Here is a 23,923-nt window from a genome sequence, read left to right as displayed (position 1 = left end):
GAGTGGCCGGACGAGCTGGCCGATGGCTCGGTGGAGCCTGGCTGCGGTGGACGCAGCGGCGAGCTGCTGCTCGCACGGAGGAGAGGGAGAGAACAATCGATTGGGGTGGCGGCTGGACGGACGGTGCGGCGCGGCGGTCGAGCTGGTTGGCGGCGGCGGTGGAGCGCGGCGGTGGGCGACGACGAGTTCGAGCGACGGTCGGGCAGAGGAAGAAGCAGAAGCAGCAGCGTTGGGGAAGGAGGAGGGAGAGGAAGAGAAGAAGGAAGAAAGAGAGAGAAGGAAAGAAGAGAAAAAAAAGAAGAAAGAGGAGAGAGAGAGTCTGACAGAAAGGGGGGGGGGGGGGGGAAACGTGCGCGGCAGGTGGGGCGCGCAAAGGAGAGAGAGAGAGAGGGGTCAAACATCGCACTCAAGTGCGATCCGACGGCCACGATTCAAATCCGAAAACGATCTAACGGCTCACAAAAATCCTAATTATAAATTAGGAAAAAGCACCAGAGGATAATAATTAAAACACACTACGAGGGAGGTCTACTAGTCCAAATCCGCACCTAGTCAAAATTTTACTTTTCACATTCCCGGGCAATATCGAGGCTGGCCACAACAATATCGACACCATCCAATTAAATTCGTCCCGGAACTCCAAGAAATTCAACACCAAAGTTCGGGCTCTAAATAACGGCCAAATTCGATCGAGTGCGATTCTAGCGAAATCTCTAATTTAAAAAGAAATAACCCAGGAGTGATTAGTTCCGGGGAGATTTTATTATATGCACACTGACGAAATACCCGTTTTATAAATTTCAAAAATGGGTCGAAATTCGGAATGTCACAATCGCAATAATGTTTAATTTCTAAGACCACAAACATTTAATTTTCTGGAATAATGCAATGCACGAAGTTAATGAATATTAATGCTGATGTGAGACATGAAAATATGCATTTGTAAGAGTCTACAAAAGCTTGACATGATGAAGTCGCAAGAAACTAAAGAACGACGACGTGGAATTTTAAGAAAAAGTTTGTCTTCAGAGCAGCTTAGAGACGGGCAAACAGAGAGAGACGCCACATTAATAAAAAGGTTAATACCACGAAAAATCTCAAATTATTACATTTGTAACAAATTTACCCCAAACTAATATTTTGATCATAAAAAACCCCAAACTTGTACACCTGTATCAAATCTACCCCAAACTAATCTTTTGACTACAAAAAAACCCCAAACTGCTATACTGGTAACAAATTTACCCTTAGTCAAATTAAATTAATACAAAAAAAAATTACAAACTGGTATACCTGTGACAAGCAGTGGATAAAACCCCAAACCGGTACACCCGTCAATTGTCACGTGTCATCCAACTAAAAAATTTAACAATAAAATTTAACGGAAATTAATGGAAGGTAAAATTGTCACAGATGTACCAATTTGAGGTTTTTGGTGATCAAAAAATTAGTTTTGGATAAAATTGTCACATATTTACCAGTTTGGAGTTTTTCGTGGTATTAACCCTTAATTAAATGCTTCTCATGGACCATTTAAGGAAGTGTACAGGCCCTTTTTTTAAAAAAGTAAGATAAAGGGATTGATTTTCAATTTGTGAAAGGATTACAAAGCCATAAGGGGCATTATCTCCCTTGAAAAAAATTTAAAGAGTGCAGCAAGCCTAACGGCACCATTACACTGAATTTAGAACTGCTCTTGTGGCCACAATTCTCATATTATGCTAGCCGGACTCATTTTGGTAACCATATAAAACTTTCAAAGCTAATTGCCAAAAATGGCCCTTATACTGTAAAACCACAAAAGCTAAACCCGTTATTCATATTTATTATAGGTCTCGTGCTTTACACTAAAATTAAATAGTAGAATATCGTGCACAATTTCCAAAAGGGAAATGCAAATTTTAATTTAGGAAGTAAAAAGGGACATGAATGTATTGCTAGCTATGTGATAGACTTCATATGTACAGTGATAGTACACTTCACATGGGCAAATGAAGAATCATAGCCTGAATTCACAAGGGCAAATGAAGAATCATAGCCTAAAGAGTGAGACAAAATATTTTGTACATTCCAATTTATAGGGTGAAATATGAGAAAATGCATAGAAACTTAGTAAAAGATAAAATTTGTTCAAGTAAAATTGTATTCTGTAAGGAGTCGGATTCGTCTTTGATTCCAATCACGTCTCTAATTTCATGTTGCTTGTGTTTGAATCGTTACTTTTGTAGACTAGCCAGTCTCACCAAAAATCCAAGCTAGACATGCTCTAAAATTGCGAAAATGAGGTGATCATGACTAGGGCAAATGATATTGTGCCAGTGATAGGCTCGAGTGAGGAAATTTAAACGTGAAGTGTGGTATAGTAGTCATGTAAATTATTATGTTGGCTTTTATATATTATAATGTTTTAGCAACTTTATAAAATGACACAAACCTTGGGAATTCCAATCTAACAAATATTAAGCAAAACAATACTTTTTAAACTCACATAAGGTCTCCCAAATGGCCACCATTTTCACTTGGGAAAGGGGAGGTGGGGAGTTCGAGTCCCCACCTTCTCAGAGGGGCTGGGGGTTAGGACAATTAGTTTCAGGTGTATGGTTTGACTCTCATGCTCTGCAAAGAGGCGGAGCAAAAAGTCTAAGAGTGGATGAGAGTCAGAGTAGGACAGATAAAAAAAAATTCACATAAGGTCTATGATTTAGTAATCTTCTTTTTTTTTTTTTGCGTAACTATGTGTAATCTTGGGTAAATAACCTGGTGTTTTAACTGGGAAAAAGTACTGAAAAAGTACCAAAAAAGTCCTAAACCTTTCAATTGGACTAATTTAGTCCTAAACCTTTTTGCATTGATACCAATTAAGTCATAAACATTTCAATTGGACTAATTTAGTCCTAAACATTTTTGCATTGGTACCAATTCAGTCCATTCGGCCATTTTAGGTAGGAAATCGTTGACGTGGATGCCGGCGGTCCTACGTGGAACAACCAGCGGTGACGTGGACAAATTTTATAATTTTTTTTCCTTTTATTCCCTTTTCTTTTTTGTCTTTTTTCTTTTTCTAAACCAACCATCGCCAGCCACAGTCAAGGGCCAGTGACCCTTGCCTAGTTTGGATGAGGGCCTCGTGCCTTCGCCGGCCACGGGGGAGGGACAATGCCCTTGCCCAAATCTAGGCTAGGGCCGCAACGCCCTTGCCCGCCACGAGCAAGGGCCTTCACGCCCTTGCCTGTGGCCGACAAGGGCATGACGGCCCTCGCTCGTGGCGGGCGAGGGCCGCAATGTCCTCGCCTAGTCTGGGTGATGGCGTCGCAGCCCTCATCGGCCAACAGGCGAGGGTCAAAACCCTTGCCTGGATCTGGGCGAGGGTGTCACGCCCTGTTCCCATTCAAGAGTGCAACATCCCACCTTGGTCGTACAAATGTGACGTCTCAAGACTTGTCACCAACCCTTCATCTTATCTTCTAATTACGCATGTGGAAGCTATAACAACATTCACCTAGACAACAACAATAAATAGGGATAGATAGGAAAACAGCTCACACCAATCAAACCAAAACACCATTTTAGTTATTTACTTGATTAACCCCTGGGAAACGTTTTCTTACAAGCCCACTTCGGGTATTTCCACACAAGCCTACAAAAAGATACCAGGCTGAGGGTCAATCTACTTTGGCAACAACAAATCAGTCAAAAAGTCAACTTCTAGGAAGGTCTCTCATGGGTTATCCATGTAGAGGGTCGGTGAGTCGAAGTAGGACGAGTCGGGATCGTGCTCCGACAGATACTCGGGAACGGGATCAGGCTTGAGCTCGGGATCCTCTACTGACCCGTCAGGTGGGTCAACATCCATAGGGTCCCATATCTCGTGCCCAGGACCCTCTTCCGGAGGACCGTCAAAACTCCAGAGAGGCCCAAACAAATCCTCACCATCGTTAACAAACCAGGCCTGGAACTGATGAGGGACCCAATAAGCCAGTCCCTCATCCATCCAAACTGTCATCCAGTGGCGCTAAAAAACGTACGGCTTGTTGAGGAACACATGAGTGGAAATAACAGTATCCATATCCTGAGGTACCCCAAACTGTACCGGGTGCATCAACATACTAAGGTTCTGAAAGACCTTTAACAACAACAAATGAGATAGAAATCTAAATAAGTTAACAGCCTAAGCCCCACTTAAGAGGCCAACTCGCCTCGGGCTCCTAGCCAATCAACCACGCATCGGATACAGGCCAATCGCAAGTCGATAAGCAATCACAATCATCCTTACCTTACCTTGGTGCACACATCATGCATGACATTGGTTATCGAATGTAACAACAATGCAACAAGCATAACACATACTTGAAACATTTGTCGAGATTTCCCATGCATCATGCATCCACACTCCCACGTGTCTCGATTATAATGTAAAACCCACTTGGGCATATCCCATACCGTGCCTAGCAGTTTTCACCCCATAATCAAATACTATGCAAACATGCGTGTTCCATTTATTACGACTCCCCCTGGGCCACTACACATCAAGCAATCTGCAGCAAGATGGCAGTCTTCCGGCATGACCGAGCATCGTCTCGCTCCGTCGGGCACGACAACGTCAAACGATCTACAGTAAGACGACATTCCAATACGGCAACATCAAACGATCTACAGTAAGATGGTATCCTATAAGGAGTATCGAATTTGGCCTCGGGCCGCAACTCGGCATCCGGATTATCGGCAATCCAGATAATCTCCAAGCATCCGATAAATCGGTATTGTCAAGCGATCTATAGCAACACCTCGATAAATTAGGCAACGTAGCGATCTACAGCAAGACGGCACCCACATGTGACCACACGAGCACTCGAGCATTCAAGCCAATTCTTATCTTTTCAATTAGCCAATCCAAACATGGATCGTGCTCACAACAATGCCACACCACAATTTCACATGATCACATATGCAAATAATCGCTCGACTTTGTAAAAGCATCATTTCCAAACATGCTTTCCTTCCCAAAGCATCGAATTCATTTCTTAAACATAGCGATAAAATAATCTATTTCAAAAAGTTCATAATCTTTCCTTGAAAATAATCGTTCAAATCATTGAGCTAAACAAGCTAATTTATACGGCGATTTCCAACATTAGCATCACAATTTAAGCATAAAACAATCACAATTCTGTATATAAAAAAAAGAATTATTCGAAAATATTAATATTTAATTTTGGGAAATTAATTAATTTAATAATAAAATATTAATATTAGATTCCGAAAATTAATTTATTTAATTAAGAAAATATAAATTATAAAATAATTTGATAACTTATTATCAAAATAGCGATAACTTATCGCCCAACAACCGATAGGGATAGCCTATCACCCAAATAATAATGACTTATCAATCAATTACCGATAACCTATCGCCAATTCACCAATAACTCATCATCCATTCATCGATAACCTATCGCCATTTCCATTGATAACTTATCATCCAATGATAACATATCACCAAAGGTTAACCAATAATCCACCGATAACTTATCCCCTAATCGCACTTAAATAACCACTAATCACCGTTAACTAAATCTAAACTACCCTAAGCAAGTTTAACACCCTAAACAAGGGATTAGGAGTTAACTTTCTCGTCTAACGATGGCGACGACGCTAGGATGACGGCAACGACACGAGCTGTCCGCGATGCCCTCGGCTTGGTGCGGCGAGTGGTGGACGGTGGCAGACAGGTGCAACGGAGGGGCGGCTGCTAGTGGCTGTTCGGTGGTGGCTCGGGGGCTATTCTAGGCGTGGAACAGTGGCTGGTGGCGGTGGCTTGGAATGGAGAAGCCAAGAAGGAGAAGAGAACGAAGAAGAAGAAGAAGAAAATAATGGGTTGGTGGGGAATCGGTGGTGGTGCAGCCAAAGTGGGGGAGAGAGAGAGGAGAGAGAGAGTCAAATGATTATCCCAAAAAAATCTTCCAATAAATCTTCTTTATTTGACACTTGTCCCACTATGGCATTTTTGTAATTTCCCAACTTTGTCCCCCAAAATTACCACTTTGTCCTTGGCCCATGTACCGATTACGGGTTGACTTATCCTTATTGGGCCTTGTTGGCCGGCCCCCTTGGGCATGAGGCCCAATGGGATCTTGCTCGGCTCATTTCCGTTTCTCGCGTCAAATTCCCGATTCTTTGATCCTTATCCGAAGTTGTAATTTCAATGGCTAACTCCTAGAATTGTGAGGCGACGTCCTATGGTTCGGTTGTGAAATCCTTGAACATTCGATACTCAAAATCGTATCATAATTCGTGACTGAAACCAATCAATTACAGCTATAGTACATCTCAAACTAACCGGCGGCTTTTAGGAATAAATCCTCAGTAGCCTTTCCCCTTTGGTTAGTATTCTCTGAGTGATCAAGTCAGGGGCGAAAATTAACTAATAGAGTATCGATGAAATCAACATTCCATATATCACCAAATTGGATCGAATTTTCAGGATATCACAGAGGGTGTTGGGCCCTCGCTCGTGGCCGGCGATGGTCAGCCAATGACCTCACCAGCCAACAGTGTGTAGAAAAAGAAAAGAAAAGAGAAAAAAAGAAAAAAAACATTAAAAAAATCTGAAAAAAATTATAAAATTTATCAATGTCAGCACTGGTCGTGCCATGTAGAACAGCCGGTGTCCACGTCAGCGATTTTTGGCTTAAATTGATCGGATGGACTGAATTAGTATCAATGCAAAAAGATTTAGGACTAAATTGGTCCAATTAAAAAATTTAGGACTGAATTCATATAAACACAATAGGTTTAAGAGTTTTTTAGTACTTTTCCTGTTTTAAAGGTCACATCCATAGAAACCTGATGAACAAGTCATTCTGTTCCTAGGGAATGACTTTAGGGCCAAGAGTAGGCCATCACTTTCCATAAGGTCACAGCATCGTCTTCTTCGCATTTCTCAAAAACAAATGCTGAGAAGTCTTCAAATTACCCACACAAAAAAACTACTCTTCGTGGCTCATCTTTCTTTCAAATTACCTTTCGTGAATTTGAGAATGTGAAAGATGTAGTACATTAATATATTCTGACCCAACCCAGAAGAAAACCTTCGAATTACAGTACTCAGTGTGAAGACTCATACAATCAAAGGCAAAGGCTAATCAAGGCCATAAGAAAAGCAACCAGTTTCTTCCAAATTTGACTATATATGGAATTAGAATCTCCTCACGAGAGGCTAACGCAAGATGAACGAAGAGGATTTTCATTTTTCTAAGTAATACAAAAAACTATCTAACAGTATATTCAAGTTCCAGACAACATAGCAAAACAATTGCGGTGACTGTTACTCCTACGTGTGATTCATTTTAACGAGGGCTGGCTTCCGGATCAACAGGATCAGAGAAAGATCACCTCTGCTTGCGCTGAGGCTCGCCGAGACCGCAGCAATTCCCTGAGCAACTTGCCTTCTCCACTCGTGGAATTAGGCCGAATCATCATCTTTTGTAGGTTCGACGTGCTAGTAAGCATAAACTTCATCAATTCCAGCTCTCGCTCACTGCCAGAAATCCCAACCATTGATACAACTTGTACTTGTTCTAGGCAACACGCGTGGTGGTCTTCCCAAAAGCCGGCCATTGTCCCAATCCTTGTAGTCTGTTGATCCTTGGCACGATTCTGTGTTTTTTACGATCAAAGAGCAATTTTAACACAAAGATGTGTAGATAGAGAGAGCGCTTAATCTATTCATTTTATCAAGAGAGACGGAGAGCTTGATTGTCTATTTCCTTTATTATGATCCCTGTGCTACAATATCTTTTTTTTTATTTGCTGAAACGGATTATTATACTGTTATTTATTTTGAGAATGCATAATTAAATCTCTATGAAGTACAGATTAGCTCTCTTTTTCCTCAAACCAATGATTAAAAGTATCAAGGTAACATCATGATCACCGAAAATCAAGTCAAATGAAATTTCCCTAACATATATTCTTTAACTTGTTACAAAGGAAGTAACACTCTTTTGATACCCATTTATCTTTCTTTAAAAGATGAAATATTTTGCTTAATAGGAAAGGATTCGTCAATTTATTTCATTTATGATATGTTATAGCATACAACTTATTTAGCAAAAACCATGTACACTACAGTGATGGATCATTGTACTTTAAGTTTGGTTCTGCTTCTAAATTTTTACCAACTAATAAAAAATGTGGAGATCTGACAAAAAATAAAAAATAAAAATAATATGGAGAAATCACACAAATAACTAAATTATATCTGTGAAAATAGTTTCAAAGAAACACTAGGTTAGTCCGCTAGACAATAATCTCAATGATCATACTCACTTGAAAATCTATTTGTTTCAACTGAGGAGAGCTTCTAATCAGGCAGAGAACAGTCAAAATCTCCTCTACACTATTGAAGTCTATGCATGTGAAGAGGTAATTCAAATGAACGGGTTCATTAGGCAGTGTCTGTGGAACATTTCCAGCAGCCAAATACTGCACAAATCAGCCAAAATCAAGGATCAGTAGATACGAACAATTGAAGATACAGCCAACACATTCTCATCCCAAAATTAATAGTTAACAAAGTCCTTACAAATTTCAGAATTTATGCGCTTAATATATACCTTGAGTGAGTAATTTTCAAACTTGAGACTCTGAATTTTGGGCAAATGTCGAAAGAGTTTGTGTAGATTGCTCGAGTTGGCATGGTTGGGTCCACGTTTGTTAGCAATATCATCAGAGAAACCTATCGTGACTGACTTTAAACGTTTCATAAAACCGAAGGCAACATCCTGAAATGCTCCTCTAAGATCAAGCAACTTGAGGTTGCGAGCTTTGATGTTCACTCGCGTAATCCCCTCTAAGTTCCTCAACTTCAAACATTTTAGTAGGGGGCAAAGAGAAATCAGAGCCTCAAGCCCGTCCTGAGACAGCTCAACGTACTGAAGATCCAAACTTTCCAACTTCATTAATCCTTCAAACGTCGACGGGATTTTCACCAAACATCTATACAGTTCCATATGAATCAACTCTTGGCAATTGAATAAGGAGGTGGGAATTTTGTAATACTGCCCTTTCCAGATGTCGAGTATGATTTCTTTGATGGACACTCTGGATAGATGAACAATCCAATGGTCTATGTCACTCGGGGCGCAAAATTCTTTGTGAGAGAGCTTGAACTTTTGTATTGGGCCAGTATGAAGCAAGAGAACCTTGTCAATTATCTTCACCAAGTTTTCATGCAGAGATGGGAGAAGAGAAGGAACTCCTCTACAATTGGTACATCGGTCATCAAACACAAGTTGTGGAACAGAGGACCATTTGTACCTCCACTTTCTCGACAAAATACTAGTCCTCACTGCCTCCTTGATCGGCAAGCGCGACAGAATTTGGTCCGTTATGTCCCTTGGTAACTGGCTGATCTTGTCCAACTTATTCGTCATTCTTTTTCTCACCTGCAATAATCTAGAATTTCAGACAAACAGCTATGCATTTGAAATTATTAGACAAGTAAATTAAAAGAAAAAAAGACAGTCTAATGGAATTCTAAGTTTGAAATAACAAATATATAAATTAATAAGAAAAACCAACATACTAAATCTTAAATATATAAATGGATAACAACTCGAAATTGAAAAATGGATAACCACTCGAAATCATCTAATATCCTCACGTAATTTCTAAGATAAGAAGATGAGGAAATAAAATGAAAAAAATTGACATATTTGAAAATGTACGCTCTGCATCAAATTTTCTTCCTTTTGGCCATTAATTGGAATTCTCTAAAATGCATGGTGACTTACTAACGAAGCAAATGTTATGATTGCGTGGGATGCATGCGCTCACCTGCAAAATCTCAATCCATCGGTTAAGTGGGTCTCATGTGTGGCCGTAAAATCCAAGGGTCTAAATTTTGCGATTGCTCATGCACGGAGTTCTTGAGTTCGTCCTCTAAAAAACCCATTACTGCTATTCTTGCCCAAGGCCCGAGACGGATGTTAGAATCGATATATCTTTTGCATACATACCACGTAAAGTTCGACTATGTTGCTCACCGGAGTATTTGTTGAAGTGACTGTACTGTTCTTGCTTAGCGATTTATGAAACTTCCGCAACAAACTGCATTTAATTAACCTCAGAGAGAGAGAGAGAGAGAGAGAGAGAGAGAGAGAGAGAGAGATCTTGTTGATCAGCAACACCCAGCTGGAGATGTAAGTATACGGGGCTGAGTGAAGTGCATTTGCAAGAGTTGAACGGTGAACTCGGAGACACGTGGAGAGCAGAAAAGTAGTTTGGTTTTGTAGCATGTAAAAGGAGCCAATAAAGTCTCCCCTCTTGACAAGTTTCAAGACTCCTTCGCCGAGAAGCTCCTTTGCCGAGAAGCATGTAACAGTGTGCTCAACCCTTTTCTCATCTCTGTTGCCTTTTTAAATGTGTAGATACTAGAGTTAAAGCACGTCCAAAGCGCCAGCATGATGCTGAGTGTTTGTGTACAAAAAAAGTAAAAAAAAAGTAATCAATTTGGGGGCCTAATTTTACAAAAAAAAGCACTAACTTTAGGTCGATAGACAATTATGGTCCAAAATTTTTTTTGTCCCGTAAAAAGCATCAATTTTAGGTCGAGTGACAATTCTGGCCCCAACTTTTTTTTGTCTACTAAAAAAGCACCAACTTTCACTTAAATATCAAATCTGGCTCCCATTGACTTAGAACTATTGATTATCCAACTTGACTATTCCACCTTAGCAATAAATTCACGTGGCTTGTTGACTGTATTTAAAGTACTATTCATTGTCTTATTCTCTAGGCTACAACTTGAAGAATAATGGTGAAATTGTTTGTTTCCTTCACTTCTCTCTGGCCAGACTTCGTTGTTTTGTTGTAATCTGAAGCTGTAGACCACTGCCCGTCGACAGATACCATGAATGAGATTCGCCAAGCTCACCACCATAACTTTTTTTTCTCAAACAAGGGTGACTTTAGACAGAAAGTCAACGAGGGGCTAGATTTGGGATCAGGGTGAAAGTTGGTGATATTTAATGAGACAAAAAAAAGTTGGAGCCAGAATTGTCATTCGACCTAAAGTTGGTGCTTTTTTACTGGACAAAAAAATGGTCGGCCCAGAATTGTCCCTCGACCTAAAGTTGGTGCTTTTTTTTTTAATTAACCCCAATTTGGGAGGAACTTGATGATTATTTAATAAAGTGGATGTAGCCAGTAATTATAAAACATGTGAATTGAGTAACAATTAATGAAATGAGCACAATAGTTAGTTCGATCTTTATATTTTTTTTATCAGTGGTAATTATGAAAATATCAAAGAGTGAAACATACCTTACTTTTCCTATTATATCATTAGATGTATCTACTCTTTATTAAATATAAGTAGCTGGCAGCTCTTTTTTTTTTTTCTGAAAGTTTAGCCATAAGATTTTGTGTTTTGCCTTAGTAAAAAAAAATATCTTAAGAATATTGTACAAAAGATCAATTACGTCACGTCAATCTCGTGATCAATAATGGACATACTCTCCTAAACCACTCCAGTGACTCTGCTCAATCCACACGGATCAAGGTCGGGCAAGAATTTCCTAGGCCCTCTTTTCAACTTTCAGTTAAAAAGATAAATGCAGAGTCTCCAAAAGATAGAAAAAAAAAGAGCTACTTTTAAATTCGTGGCTCATATTTCCTAATGCTTTCCCTTTTTAAAGTGGGAAGTATGAAAACCCTAGGTTGTACAATAACACTACGAATTATATTACTCGCTGGGAAAAAGACTCACATGATGAGGCTTCGTCACTGTATTAGATGCTGCAATGGCCAGAAGTCAATAAGAGCTATAAAGAAAACCAATCGTTTTGCTCCTATATTATGATAAAGTTTAAAAAACAAAGTAGAATATATGTAGAACTTAGGAGGGCAAGCGGGAGAATTACCAAAAAAGTCCTAGACGTATTGCAATTGTGTCAATTTAGTGCTAAACCCTTTTTTTTGTGACAATTGAGTTCTAAACAGTTTGTATTTGTGCCAATTCAGTCCATCCGATCAATTTTACTTGATTGGCGCTGACATGGTATAGTCGGCGCTAATATAGATAATTTTTAATAATATTTTGATGTTTTTTTGAATTTTTTAATCATTTTTTGTTTTTCCTTTTTTTTCTTTTCTTTCTCTTTCCTTTTTTTTCCTTCCTTCTTCCTTTGGCTAGTCGCTAGACTGAGGCAACTGGCCATAGGTGCCCTCATCAGTGGCTAGGCGAGGTCGACCAAGCCCACCCCTAGCGAGGCTCGACCTCACCGTTGCTAGGTGAGTGTGAGCTCACCCAAGCACTGGCAAGACGAGCCCCCGCTAAATCTTGCGAGGATGAGACTCGCCAGTGGCCCTCACCGAATCTGGCAAGGGCTCACCTCGCTCAGTGATGGCAAGGTCGCCTCTAGCCAATCTTCTTGGTCCAGCTATTGGCCAAAGGAAGAAGGAAGGAAAAAAAAAAAGAGAAAGAAAAGGAAAAAATAATTTAAACAATTTGAAAAATAAAAATGTTATTAAAAACTATCCACTTCAGGGTCGGTCATGCCACTTCAGCGCTGGCCGGCCAAAATTGGCCATATGGATTGAATTGGCACAAATACAAAAGATTTATAACTCAATTGGCATAAAAAAATGTTTAGGATTGAATTGGCACAATTGCAATGGGTTTTGGACTTTTATGTAATTTTCCCAACTTAGGAGTATCTATGTTATAATTGAAATTAGATATCTGGTTTTAGGCGGTTTTCATCTTTGAATCAATCGATATGCATGAAGTTGTACGAACCAAGAACTAGGTCATTCTCTGCTTCTCCTCTTATAGGTCCCAAAGGATAAATCGTACCTATATTGATTGAGGGGATGGAGAGGGGACCATAAAGTCCATAACCTATTTATAGTGTACATTCTAATAGTCTCATCCATCATAGGTCACTTGTCGCGACCTTACCCTCCTGCGGGCATGTGGACCACCTAAGGGTTCGACTAATGGATTATTAAGTCTAAGCCTAACTCGGGCTCTCCCAAGCCCTACTTTTTGGTACCTTTTCTTTTCATGAAAACATTTGAGAAGGCAATTTGGATCATTCTATTACTTCCTAACATGTGTGGTGATCATACGGGTGCGAAAATCACCAAATTAACACCCAATAATGAAAGCAGTAAATAAATTACTAGATATGGAGAATAACATACCTCGAAGCAATATAAGCATATGCATTGTTAGCTAGAAAATCATATCAACAGTCCTAATATAATTTCTAATTAACAAGCAATTCACTCAAGGTATTTTTTTTGGGGGTTTTCTCTTGATTAAATGAAAATTAACCTACGTGCCATGACGTGCAAAGTGTAACATGCAATTAATTAAACCTAGCATGCGAACTATATGACATGCGATTAAATGACCTAACTCTAATGATAGGCAAATGAGGTATTTTTGGTGTTTTTCAATGAAATTCGGAATTAAAAAAATGCCTAAATTAACATGCAATCTATTCTAGAAAAGATAATTTAACCTATTCTAAAGTGACTTCTTTTTGGAATTTTTCATGAAAATTAGAAATTGAGAATTACCCTAAATAAACCATTAAGATTAGGATAATGTTTAAATTAGACTAGGAAATAAATTACTTTAAATCCTAATTTTAGTTGGAAAATTATCCTATCTTTCTAGCATATTTAGGTTATCCCATTCTATTCAAACAAGGTTATTTAAACACATCCTAAACATGCACAATTATATTCTAAGAAAATAATTCGAACTTTAACTAATTTTTTTGGATTTTCTTTTAAAGGAAACAAGATCAAACAAATGGATAACTACCACCGTCAAAATCAATCCACGCAATCCGCAAGATTTGTTTTATCATCTTTGAATTAGGGAAACAACATAAACAGACGATCATATCCATGTGGTTATGGATATCGATGGAAGGTTGAGAAAAAAAAATAAATCTTTTATTGTATCCAAATAGTTTTGCATAGAATAAAGATTTTCCGTGCTGTCGAGTATCGTATCTCATGATTGAGATCGGATAGTCGTCCCAGTGCGTTGTTAAGTTAGAAAAGTTTCCTAACTTGGGGTATTTTTTAAATCTTGCATATATGCCATGCATTACCTAAATATATCTAAAGATTCACAAAAAAATAACATATCATCCAAATCAAGAATTTAAATATTTAAAATGATACTGGATGATATTCTAACCTAATTTGCAGATATCTTCCAAATCCGAACTTGTTTCGGATCGGAATCGCGGGATGCGAAACGGCTGGTGACAGTGGACTAGCGGAGGCGGCGGCGGTTATGCTCGTGGTGGTGCTCCGATTAATCTGCAAAACAAAGACACTTGCTGCGGTGATGGAGGGATGTGACAGCCACAGCTGCGATGGGGAACACTGGGACAGACCGAGGATGGTGCCGAGCACTGAGCTCGTGCCTAGTCAAGTATAGCAACCATGGGGATCGTCGGTTGGCCCTTGCGATGGTGCTCGGCCAACAGTGATATGGGAGCGGTGACGGCTCTGCAGGAGACGCCAAGTCAGGGCTCACAGCCACGAGTCTGGCCATGAGGGGGGCGGCAGCGTCCCTAGCTGGGCCGAGTACTACTCGATGTGTGAGTTAGACTCGCACGACTGACTTTAAGTTCATTCGCCACCACCGGTTCAATGCAAAATGTAATTAAACTATATGATTCTAAACTATATTCTATGCAATCTAATTTTAATAATTTTGTTTAGGGGTTAGAGATTAATTCCTAATTTTCTATGGACTGATTATTAAATGGTTAGTCAAAATTTAAATGTCAATAGCACTTTTAAAAACTAACATACACTACCCGTCCAATCATATTGTAATGCCGAAAACAAGATGTGCTAAGCGCTCAATCACCAGTCGGACTTTATGGCATTGTCCCATATGTCTAATTTACTTAAGAACGGCATGTTATTCATAAATTAAAATATTATGTGATTAATGTTAGCCCACATTAATAAGAATTTCAAACATTTCTCCTTCTTGGGCAATATTAACTACAAATATTTTGAAAAAAATTTGAATTAGATAAAATGACTCGCTGGCTATTTAAATATTAATTGTATGTTGCCCCTCATCAAAGACAACATTTCGAGAAACATCCCCCCGACCAACAAACTCACCGACACCAAACCCTAACCATCATGACATCTCTCGATAGATGTCCGACAATCATGATTACAAATGATAATCATTCTGTTCCAAAAATATATTTGTGGCTAGAAATAGATTTTTTTATTTCTATTCACTGGACAAGTTTTTAAATAGAGGTACGAGTTTGATAACGACATAAAATTTCTCCCTCTTATGCTCTTTTCCATTCATCGACGGGCGGCGGACAGCAGTGTCGGGAGGAGGTGGGTGGCGGGAGCCAGCGGGCAGCTGGTGCGACGATCGACGGCAAGTGGCGGTCGCAAGTGAAGGGAGGCAGCGGTCGGCAGGAGGCGATGGGAGGGCAAGCGATAAGAAAAGTTTTTATTTCTTTTTTTGTTAAAGTAATAAAATATTAAATCATGTTTTCATCTAACAGCTTAAACTTTTATAAGAGTTGACAGGGTCCATCAAATCTCACAACACAAGTTATACCTTCATGCATGACAATAAATTTATTCTAAATTTCTCCTGTTGAGGTACTCAAAGAAACACAATTAAATTCAATTGGAGAAAAGGCACAATATGAAACTTGCAGAGTCTTCAAAATTAAAGATATAATCAACCACAATAAACTCTTTTTCTTATTTCGGAGACGATGTTCCTTCTGTTGCAGTCACAGGAAGAAATCACCAATTTTCCACAACCTCTAAAGCTCATAATTCACGGATTTTTGTGAGCATAGTCATCTTGGCACTTGTAATATGAAAAGTTAGAGCCATCAACTAGAGGTGGAGGGGCGTGAATGAATTTCCTTCATTCATGCTTGTCCCGACGATGGTGGCGATTGGACATTTGACTTGGAAGTAAAAACACTTCCTGAAATTCTGACCACGAGACTCTGATATTTCAAAAGCGGGTGAATTGGTTGAAACAACCAAGGGTGATATTTCAAATCTTTTCATCCAAGTGTAAATTTTAAAACTTCTACCAATTGTAAATTTTGGAACTTCTAAAAACTGTGTGAGTGCATTCATTGAAAGTGATCTTATGCAAGTATAGGAAACAAGAAAGAGAAAAATGGATTGAGAATATGGAGACAAGATTTATAGTGGTTCAGCATTCATTTTGCCTACTCTGCTCTGCCAGCTTTAGCAGCTCAATTAGACCATATCAATTAGTATGAACAAGTATTACACTCTTACATTTCATCTTCTACAAGACTAGTTTCTCTATTCGTGCCCCACATAAGAATTAATCGTTTTCTTTCCTGCTGATACACCCACAACAGTATTAGAGCTCTCACATTACCCATTGATCCCACAAATGGATTTACAAATTCCTTCGTTAAACACTTTGATTAAATCACAATTCCCTATATTTGTACAACAAACAACATCTGAACTCTTACAGTGATAATCCTTGTTCTCTCTCACACTCATCCAAGTGTATACAAATCATCTTGTATACAAATTAGCAGAGAAAATTGTCTAAAAAGTCTTAAGTCTATTGCAGTTTTGCCAATTCAGTTATAAACCTTTCAATTTTACCAATTGAATCTTAAACATTTTCACATTTTACTAATTGAGTTCATCCGGCCAATTTTGGCCTGAAATCGCTGACATGGACGCCGGTCGTGTTATGTAGGACAGACGGTGCTGTCATAAATAATTTTTAATAATATTTTAAAATTTTTACGAAATTTTTATTTTTTCCGTTTCTTTTCTTTTCTTTCCTTTTTTTTTCTTTTATTTTCTTTTCTTTCCTTCCTTTTTTTTTTTTCCAAACTCTAGCCGACGAGGGCCAACGATCCTCGCTTGGGCTGGGCGAGGGCATCGTGGCCCTCAACAGCAACAGGCGAGAGCGCAGAGGCCCTCGCCTAGTGTGAGCGAGGACCACGACGCCCTCCCCGGCCACGACAAGGGTTGCGAGCCCCTCCTTTGTGGCCAATGAGGTCATCGCGACCCTCACCTGGATCTTGGCGAGGGCTGTGGCCGGCAAGGGCATAGAGTTCCTCGCCCGTTGCCGATGATGGCCGCGACGCCCTCGCACCACCTAGGCAAGGGTCGCTGGCCCTCAACAGTGGCCAGGGTTTTACTATCTCTAGGCTCAATTTATTTCTCTTCTGAGTGGGCTTTTATTTTGCTCTTTTTGTGGTGTCATGAATCAAGCTTACCAAAACTAAATTTGGCGGGTTTGATGTATCTAGGCCGCCGGATTGAAGCGAAGTATCAATTTGAGCGGAGACAAATGGGTTTGAAGCAAAAGTGCGTATGATTCGAACTTGTGAATCATTACACCATTTTTATTCATTTTCTATATTCTTACAAACATTACACGCCTAATTTGTAGGCAAAATTCAAGTGTCAATAATTGGTGGCATTGTCCCTTAAAAAATTAAGAGCTGAGAAGTCATCAAAAGACCAAAAACACTACCTTTCATGGTTCAGATTTCTTTCCATTTACCTTTGGTAAATTTGAGAATGCGAAAGATGTACTGCGTGGATATGTTCTAACCTAACCAAGAAGAAAACCTGTGAATAACGTTACTCAGTGCGAAGACACGTATGATGAAGGTCGCTGTAAAGGCCAGAGGGCCAATCAGGCCCATAAGAAAAGCAACCATTTTGCTTCCAACTGATAATGAAAGTTACACACCGTTAAGATAGATATGGAATGAGAAACTCTTGAGACTAACGGAAGATGAACGAAGAGGATTCTCATTTCTCTGAGTAACACACAAACTCCGTATCACATTTTATTCAAGTTCTAAACAGCATAGTATAAACAATTGCAGTGGCTTCTCCTTACTCTGGAACAGAAGGGTCGAGAAAGATCACCTTCGCTTGTGCCGAGGCTCACCAGAATTGTAGTAACTCCCTGAGCAACTTGCCTTCTCCAATCGTGGAATTAGGCTGGATCGTCATCGATTGTAGGTTCGGCAAGCTAGTAAGCAGAAACTTCATCAATTCCAGCTCTGGCTCACTGCCAAAAATCCCACCCATCGATACAACTTGTACTTGTTCCAGGCGAAATGCTTCTTTGTCTTCCCAAAAGTCTGCCAATGTTCCGATCCATGTAATCTGTTGATCCTTGGCACGACACTGTGTTTTTAACGATCAAAGACCAACTTTAACAGTGAGATGCATAGAGAGAGAGCTTAATCTGGTCATTTTATCAAGAGAGTCAGAGAGCTTGATTTGTCTATTTCCTTTATTATGATCCCGTATAATGATTTCTTTTCTTTTTGGCTGAAACGGATAATTATACCATGATTCATTCTGAAAATGCAAAATTTAATCACGATAAAGTACATATTAGCTCTCTCTTTCCTCAAATCAATGATTAAAAGCACCAAGGTAACATGATGATCACCGAAAATCAATTCAATATACCTAAACAGATATTCTAAAACTGGATATAAAGGCAGCAACAATCTTCTGATACTGAATTCATCTTTCTTCAAATGATGAACATTTTTGCAAAATAGAAAAGGATTCGTCGATTTGTTTCATTATGATAGGTTATAGCATGCAACTTATCTAGCAAAATCCACTTGACTACAATTATGGATCATTGTACTTTAAGTTTGGTTCACTATGTGCTTCCAAAAAAAATTTAAGTAATAAAAATGTGGAGAAAATCACACAAATAACTAAAATCCGTGATTAAAGTTTTGGAAAAAATACTAGATGAATCCACTAAAATCTAATCTTAATGATCATACTCACCTGAAAGGCTACATGTTTCAACTGAGGAGAGCTTCTGATCAGGTACATAACGGTCAAAATCTCCTCCACCCTATTGAAGTCTATGCATGTGAAGAGGTCATTGAAATGAACGAGTTCATTAAGCGTTGTCTGTGGAACACTTCCAGTAGCCAAATACTGCACAAGTCAGCCAAAATCAAGTGTCAATAGATACCAAGGATATAGTTATAATACCAACATATTTTCATCCCAAAAATAATAGTGAACGGAGTCTTAACAAATTTCAGAATTTATGCGCTTAAATGTACCTTCAGTGAGTAATTTTCAAGAATGAGACTATGAAGTTTGGGCAGATTTCGGAAGAGTTTATGCAAATAGTTTGAGCTGGCATAGTCAGATTCATGTTTATTAGCAATATCATTAGAGAAACCAACCATGACCGACTTCAAACTGTTCATGACGCTAAAAGCAACATCCTAAAAAGCTCCTTCAACATCAAGCCACTCGAGGTTGCCAGCTTTGACATTAATTTGCTTAAAAAGTGCAGCTAGCTTAATGGCTTTGTTACAAATTCAGCGTGATGGAAACCGAAATATAAAACTTCCAAGCTAATTGCCAAAATTGGCCCTTATGCAGTAAAACCACAAAAGCTAAATCCGTTAAAGAATAATAAAAACCAGAATGTTATCACTTAGCACAATATTAAACATCTGTAGGGAACAAAAGTTAACATAAAACCCATCCTTTCATATTTATTTTAGGTCTCGTGCTTTATAATAAAATGATTTGGTAAAATGTCATGCACAATTTTTTAAAAGGGAAATGAAAATTTTAATTCATATATTAAAGATTAAATAATAAATAAATAAAAATAATTTAAAAGATAATATAAAAATAGGAAAGTGCAAGTCTTAGTTAGTTAGTTGTATCTTAGAAATAGCTTTAATTGAATTTCAATCGGTTTATATTCATCTAGCTTTTTTCTTTTTCTTTTTTTGATTTTTTTTGTTAGAGGATTCATCTGGTTTGGGGAGTCATTTTTCTTAAACTTTTGAATAAATCGATTTTAGATGGTGTTTTCTTTTAGCTATAATGGATAAAGTGATAATAAAATAATAAAAGGAAAAAATGATAAATAATAAAAAGTAAAAAATCCCATTTGCGTTTATATTAGGATTACATTTAGGATTACCTCGATATATGTTTTCACTTTCGATATCGTTTAGTAAATTTTTGGCTTAGTAGATGATTCCCTTTACTTGAAATTAGATTTTGACTTTGAATTTGAAAATTAGCTCACGGGTTCCCTTCCTGGGGCTTAATAACAAAGCAATGTAATATACTTTGCCCGACACGTATCGGGTTTATTTTCTTGCATCTTATTTTCGTTGATGGAAAATTATGCTTTAGATATGTGGCTTTCATAACTTTTAATTTGATATGATTCTTGCCTCATATGATTGATGGAAAATTATTTTTAAAAATAACGACACATGAACATTTAGTAGGACATAACTAGAGACTTAAAATGAAAAAAACCGCATGATTCACATTTTTCGATAAAAAAAATCGAGTTCATATATTGAAATGACGCTAATTAGACTATTAACGTAACCAAGTTTTCGACCTTAGATCTCTGATTCTTAGGAAATGGAACGTCCTCCTAACATTCCCAACATTCCACTTGGCTCATAGTTGGCCTCAAAAAGACTAGTGGTGACTCCAAGTTACATAGAGTTGTCACTGTGTATTCAAATCGAACTAAAGTCGCTCGCATTAAGGTTTGGGAGAACTTGCGCCAAGCGAGACCGAGCACCTCAATTAGAGGAATCACCTGTTTCCGCTCGATAAACCGTTAAACCTGCTTCCCCCTAGGTAACCCATTAGGGAGGGTCGTGACAATGTGTAAATTCTAAGACCACAACCCTTTAATTTCCTGGAATAAAATGCAATGTACGAAGCAAATGAATACTAATGCAGATGTGAGACATGAAAATATGCATTTGTAAGAGTCTACAAAAGCTCGACATGATGAAGCCGCAAGAAACTAAAGAACGATGACGTGGAATTTTAAGAAAAAGTTTGTCTTCAGAGCAGCTTAGAGACCGGCATGAAAGGATTACAAATATAACATATATTTGGGAGAGACACCACATTAATAAAGTTCCTATCGGTGGACCATTTAAAAAAGTTTACGGGCCATTTTTTTTTTAGAAACAGTAAATAAAGGGATTGATTTTCAATATTTGAAAGGATTACAAAGCCGCAAGGGACATTATCTCCCCTGAAAAAATTAAAGAGTGCAGCTGGCCTAACGGCACCATTACACTGAATTTGTAATAGTGCTCTTGTGACCACAATGCTCATATTATGCTGGCCGGACTCATTTTGGCAACCGGAATATAAAACTTCAAAGCTAATTGCCAAAATTGGGCCCTTATGCTGTAAAACCACAAAAGCTAAACCCGTTAAAGAATAATAAAAACTAGGATCTTATCATTTAGCACAATTTTCAACACCTGTAAGGAACGCAAGTCAACATAAAACCCAGCCTTTCATATTTATTCTCGGTCTCGTACTTTACACTAAAATTAATTAGTAAAATGAAACCAATATGTTGCTCCTTTTTTTTTTTAACAATTTTCTATGTTGGCTTTGTTTCAACGTTAGAACTAGAAATGACCAAAAAGTATAATCTTTAGAAAGTTAACGTGGCAATCGGATGATCAATGAGACGATGGGACATGATGAGTGTCAAGTGGGGTGCATGAATTTATAAATTTTGCGGAACTAAGTTTCCAGTAAAATGAAATAACAACATAAAAGAACTTTTTTTTGTTAATTATATAGTAACACGCACGTCGCCAACCTAACAGAAGAAGTAAAATTATTTAACAAAAAAAAGAAGGCATTAAAAGTTCGGCAGTGCTATTTGCACCCCATTTTGACTAAGACACTCATTTTTTTTTCAATTAACTGACTGGAATACCCTTCTATCTCTCTCTCTCTTCAATCTTTTATCTTTTTGTTTATCAAGCCAACCAAAAAAAAAATCGGCCTAATACCCTAAAAATCCTCCAACTTTAACTTTTGTCCTAATTTTACCTTTTTCTCATAAAAAACCTCCAACTTTAGGTTTATTCCCAATTCTACCATAAATTTTTTTGTCCCATAAAAAACCCTCACCTTTAGAACATGTCCCAATTTTACCCTAAACTTCTTTTGGTCCTATGAAAAACCCCCAACTTTAGGTCTTGTCTCAATTTTACCCTAAAAATTTTATAATCTCATAAAAAATCACAAATTTTTACTTGAGTCACAAATCTGCCCCATTAACCCTTCATCCAAAATTTCTTGTTGACAACCGATAGATAAAAAAACTCTCAAGCACAAGCTGTTCGAGCGTTCCGAGCGCTCTCTGACCGTGAGAGATGGAACATTCCCAAACACGAGAGATCAACGAGCGCAAATCACTAAGGGCGATTTTGACGGAGGTTTAATATAGAGCAGATTTGAGACTTAAGTAAAAGTTGGTGATCTTTTTATGAAACAAAAAAATTAGAGTAAAATTGAAATTGGACCTAAAGTTGGAATTTTCATATATGATAAAAAAAAATGAATAACGTATGCGCAAGAGACAAGCAAGCTCTCAACTCTCAAAGAAGATTTTCATATGTGATAAAAATTGAAATTAATAACGATTGTTTAGAGAAGATTTACAAGCAAGCTCTCAACTCTCAGAGCAAGAGTCGCAAATTTCAGACTCCTGAAAATGAATATATGTTCGTAAGTTCACGTATGCGCAGCAATTCGATCGACTTGCCTCTCCCCCTTCTCCCTCCCTCCAAAATCCTTCATCCCAATTTTCTAATTACTTTTATTTGCCGATGTAACACAAACTTGGCGTCCAACTCATCATTGCAGCTGGCACATAAGAAAGTTGAGCTAATCATAACTTGACCCATTTCTTCACTCATTATTCCGTCCGACCACAAAAGTAAAGGGACCATTGGACAGGCCGTTTTGGGAAAAGAAAAAGTAAAAGGGATTGATTTTCAATTTCTGAAAGGATTACAGACCTGTTTGGTTCAACTTTGAAAATGCTACTTGGGGAAATGCAAATACCTTTGGGTGAAAGCCCATTGGAGAAATACAAATGGTGTTTGGTAAAAATATTTTGTAAAGCTACTTTGGCCAAAATATAGTGTTTGGTGAATTTTTTTTGCAAATGGACTTTGAGAATTATCTTATTTATTAAAAAAAAAAAAAAAACAAAACTACCCATTGCCGGAGCCGGCTGCCGCCGGCCGTCACCCGAGGTCGGGCGACCCCCGGCGAGCCAGATCCGCCGCCGCCGGCGGTCGCCCGAGGCCAGCGACCGCGGTCGGGTCGCACGACCCAGGCGACGGCCGCCCGGGTCGCGCGACCTCGTGGGCGGCCGTCGCCTAGGTCGTGCGACCCCGCCAAGGGTCGCCTAGCCTCGGGCGACCGCCGGCGGCGGCGGATCTGGCTCGCCAGGGGTCGCCTGACCCCAGGCGACCTCGCCGGCCCTTCTCCCTCGCCGGCCACCCTCGCCAGCCGCCGTCGCCGGCCCTTCTGGTGAAGAAGATGAACAGCTTCAAACCCAAAAAAAAAAAAAAAATGTGAACAATAGCATTCGTGGAATGCTGAAAGCCCAAGGCTGGTCCGGACCAACCTTGGGCTTTCAGCATTTGGAATGCTAGCATTTGGCCAATGCTAGGTCAAATGCTGAACCAAACACTCTAGCATTTTGGGAAGGAGCTTTCAAGGCCCAAAGCCCATTCCCAAAGCTGAACCAAACACCTCCTACAAGCCATAAGCGGCTCTCTCTCCCCCGAAAAAATTAAAGAGTGCAGCTAGCTGAACGGCACTGTTGCAAATTCAGTGTAATGGCAACCGGAATTTAAACTTCCTAGCTAATCGCCAAAAATGGCCCTTATGCAGCGCGACGCAAAAGCTGAATCCGTTAAAGAATAATAAAAACCAGAATCTTATCATTTAGCACGATATTAAACACCTGTAGGGAACAAAAATTAACATAAAACCCAGC

General features: G+C 38.9%; 2 protein-coding genes and 2 pseudogenes across 2 annotated transcripts in view; all 4 read right to left on the bottom strand.

The window, feature by feature from the left end:
• Window positions 1-23,923, bottom strand: part of LOC115680836 (F-box/FBD/LRR-repeat protein At1g13570-like) — an 81,914-nt gene that overhangs the window by 30,063 nt on the left and 27,928 nt on the right. The gene's annotated exons all lie outside the window — the stretch shown is intronic.
• The window catches only part of LOC115680834 (F-box/FBD/LRR-repeat protein At1g13570-like), a 62,070-nt pseudogene that overhangs the window by 20,658 nt on the left and 17,489 nt on the right, over window positions 1-23,923 (bottom strand).
• LOC115680812 (F-box/FBD/LRR-repeat protein At1g13570-like) lies at window positions 7,321-9,456 on the bottom strand. Its single transcript, XM_030604652.2, has 3 exons — window positions 8,616-9,456; window positions 8,329-8,484; window positions 7,321-7,656 (listed from the first exon to the last, which is right to left on the bottom strand). The coding sequence occupies exons 1-3, from the start codon at window positions 9,432-9,434 to the stop codon at window positions 7,378-7,380; spliced, it is 1,254 nt and encodes a 417-aa protein (XP_030460512.1). The 5' UTR covers window positions 9,435-9,456; the 3' UTR covers window positions 7,321-7,377.
• Window positions 17,841-19,594, bottom strand: LOC115680818 (uncharacterized; annotated as a pseudogene).

The sequence above is a fragment of the Syzygium oleosum genome, unplaced genomic scaffold (assembly GCF_021117445.2).
Source record: "Syzygium oleosum isolate NSW1041296 unplaced genomic scaffold, Sole_v2.1 Sole_v2.05, whole genome shotgun sequence".
Classification (NCBI taxonomy): domain Eukaryota; kingdom Viridiplantae; phylum Streptophyta; class Magnoliopsida; order Myrtales; family Myrtaceae; genus Syzygium; species Syzygium oleosum.
The sequence above is the reverse complement of the archived record's forward strand: the minus strand, read 5'-3'. Positions and strand labels throughout refer to the sequence as shown.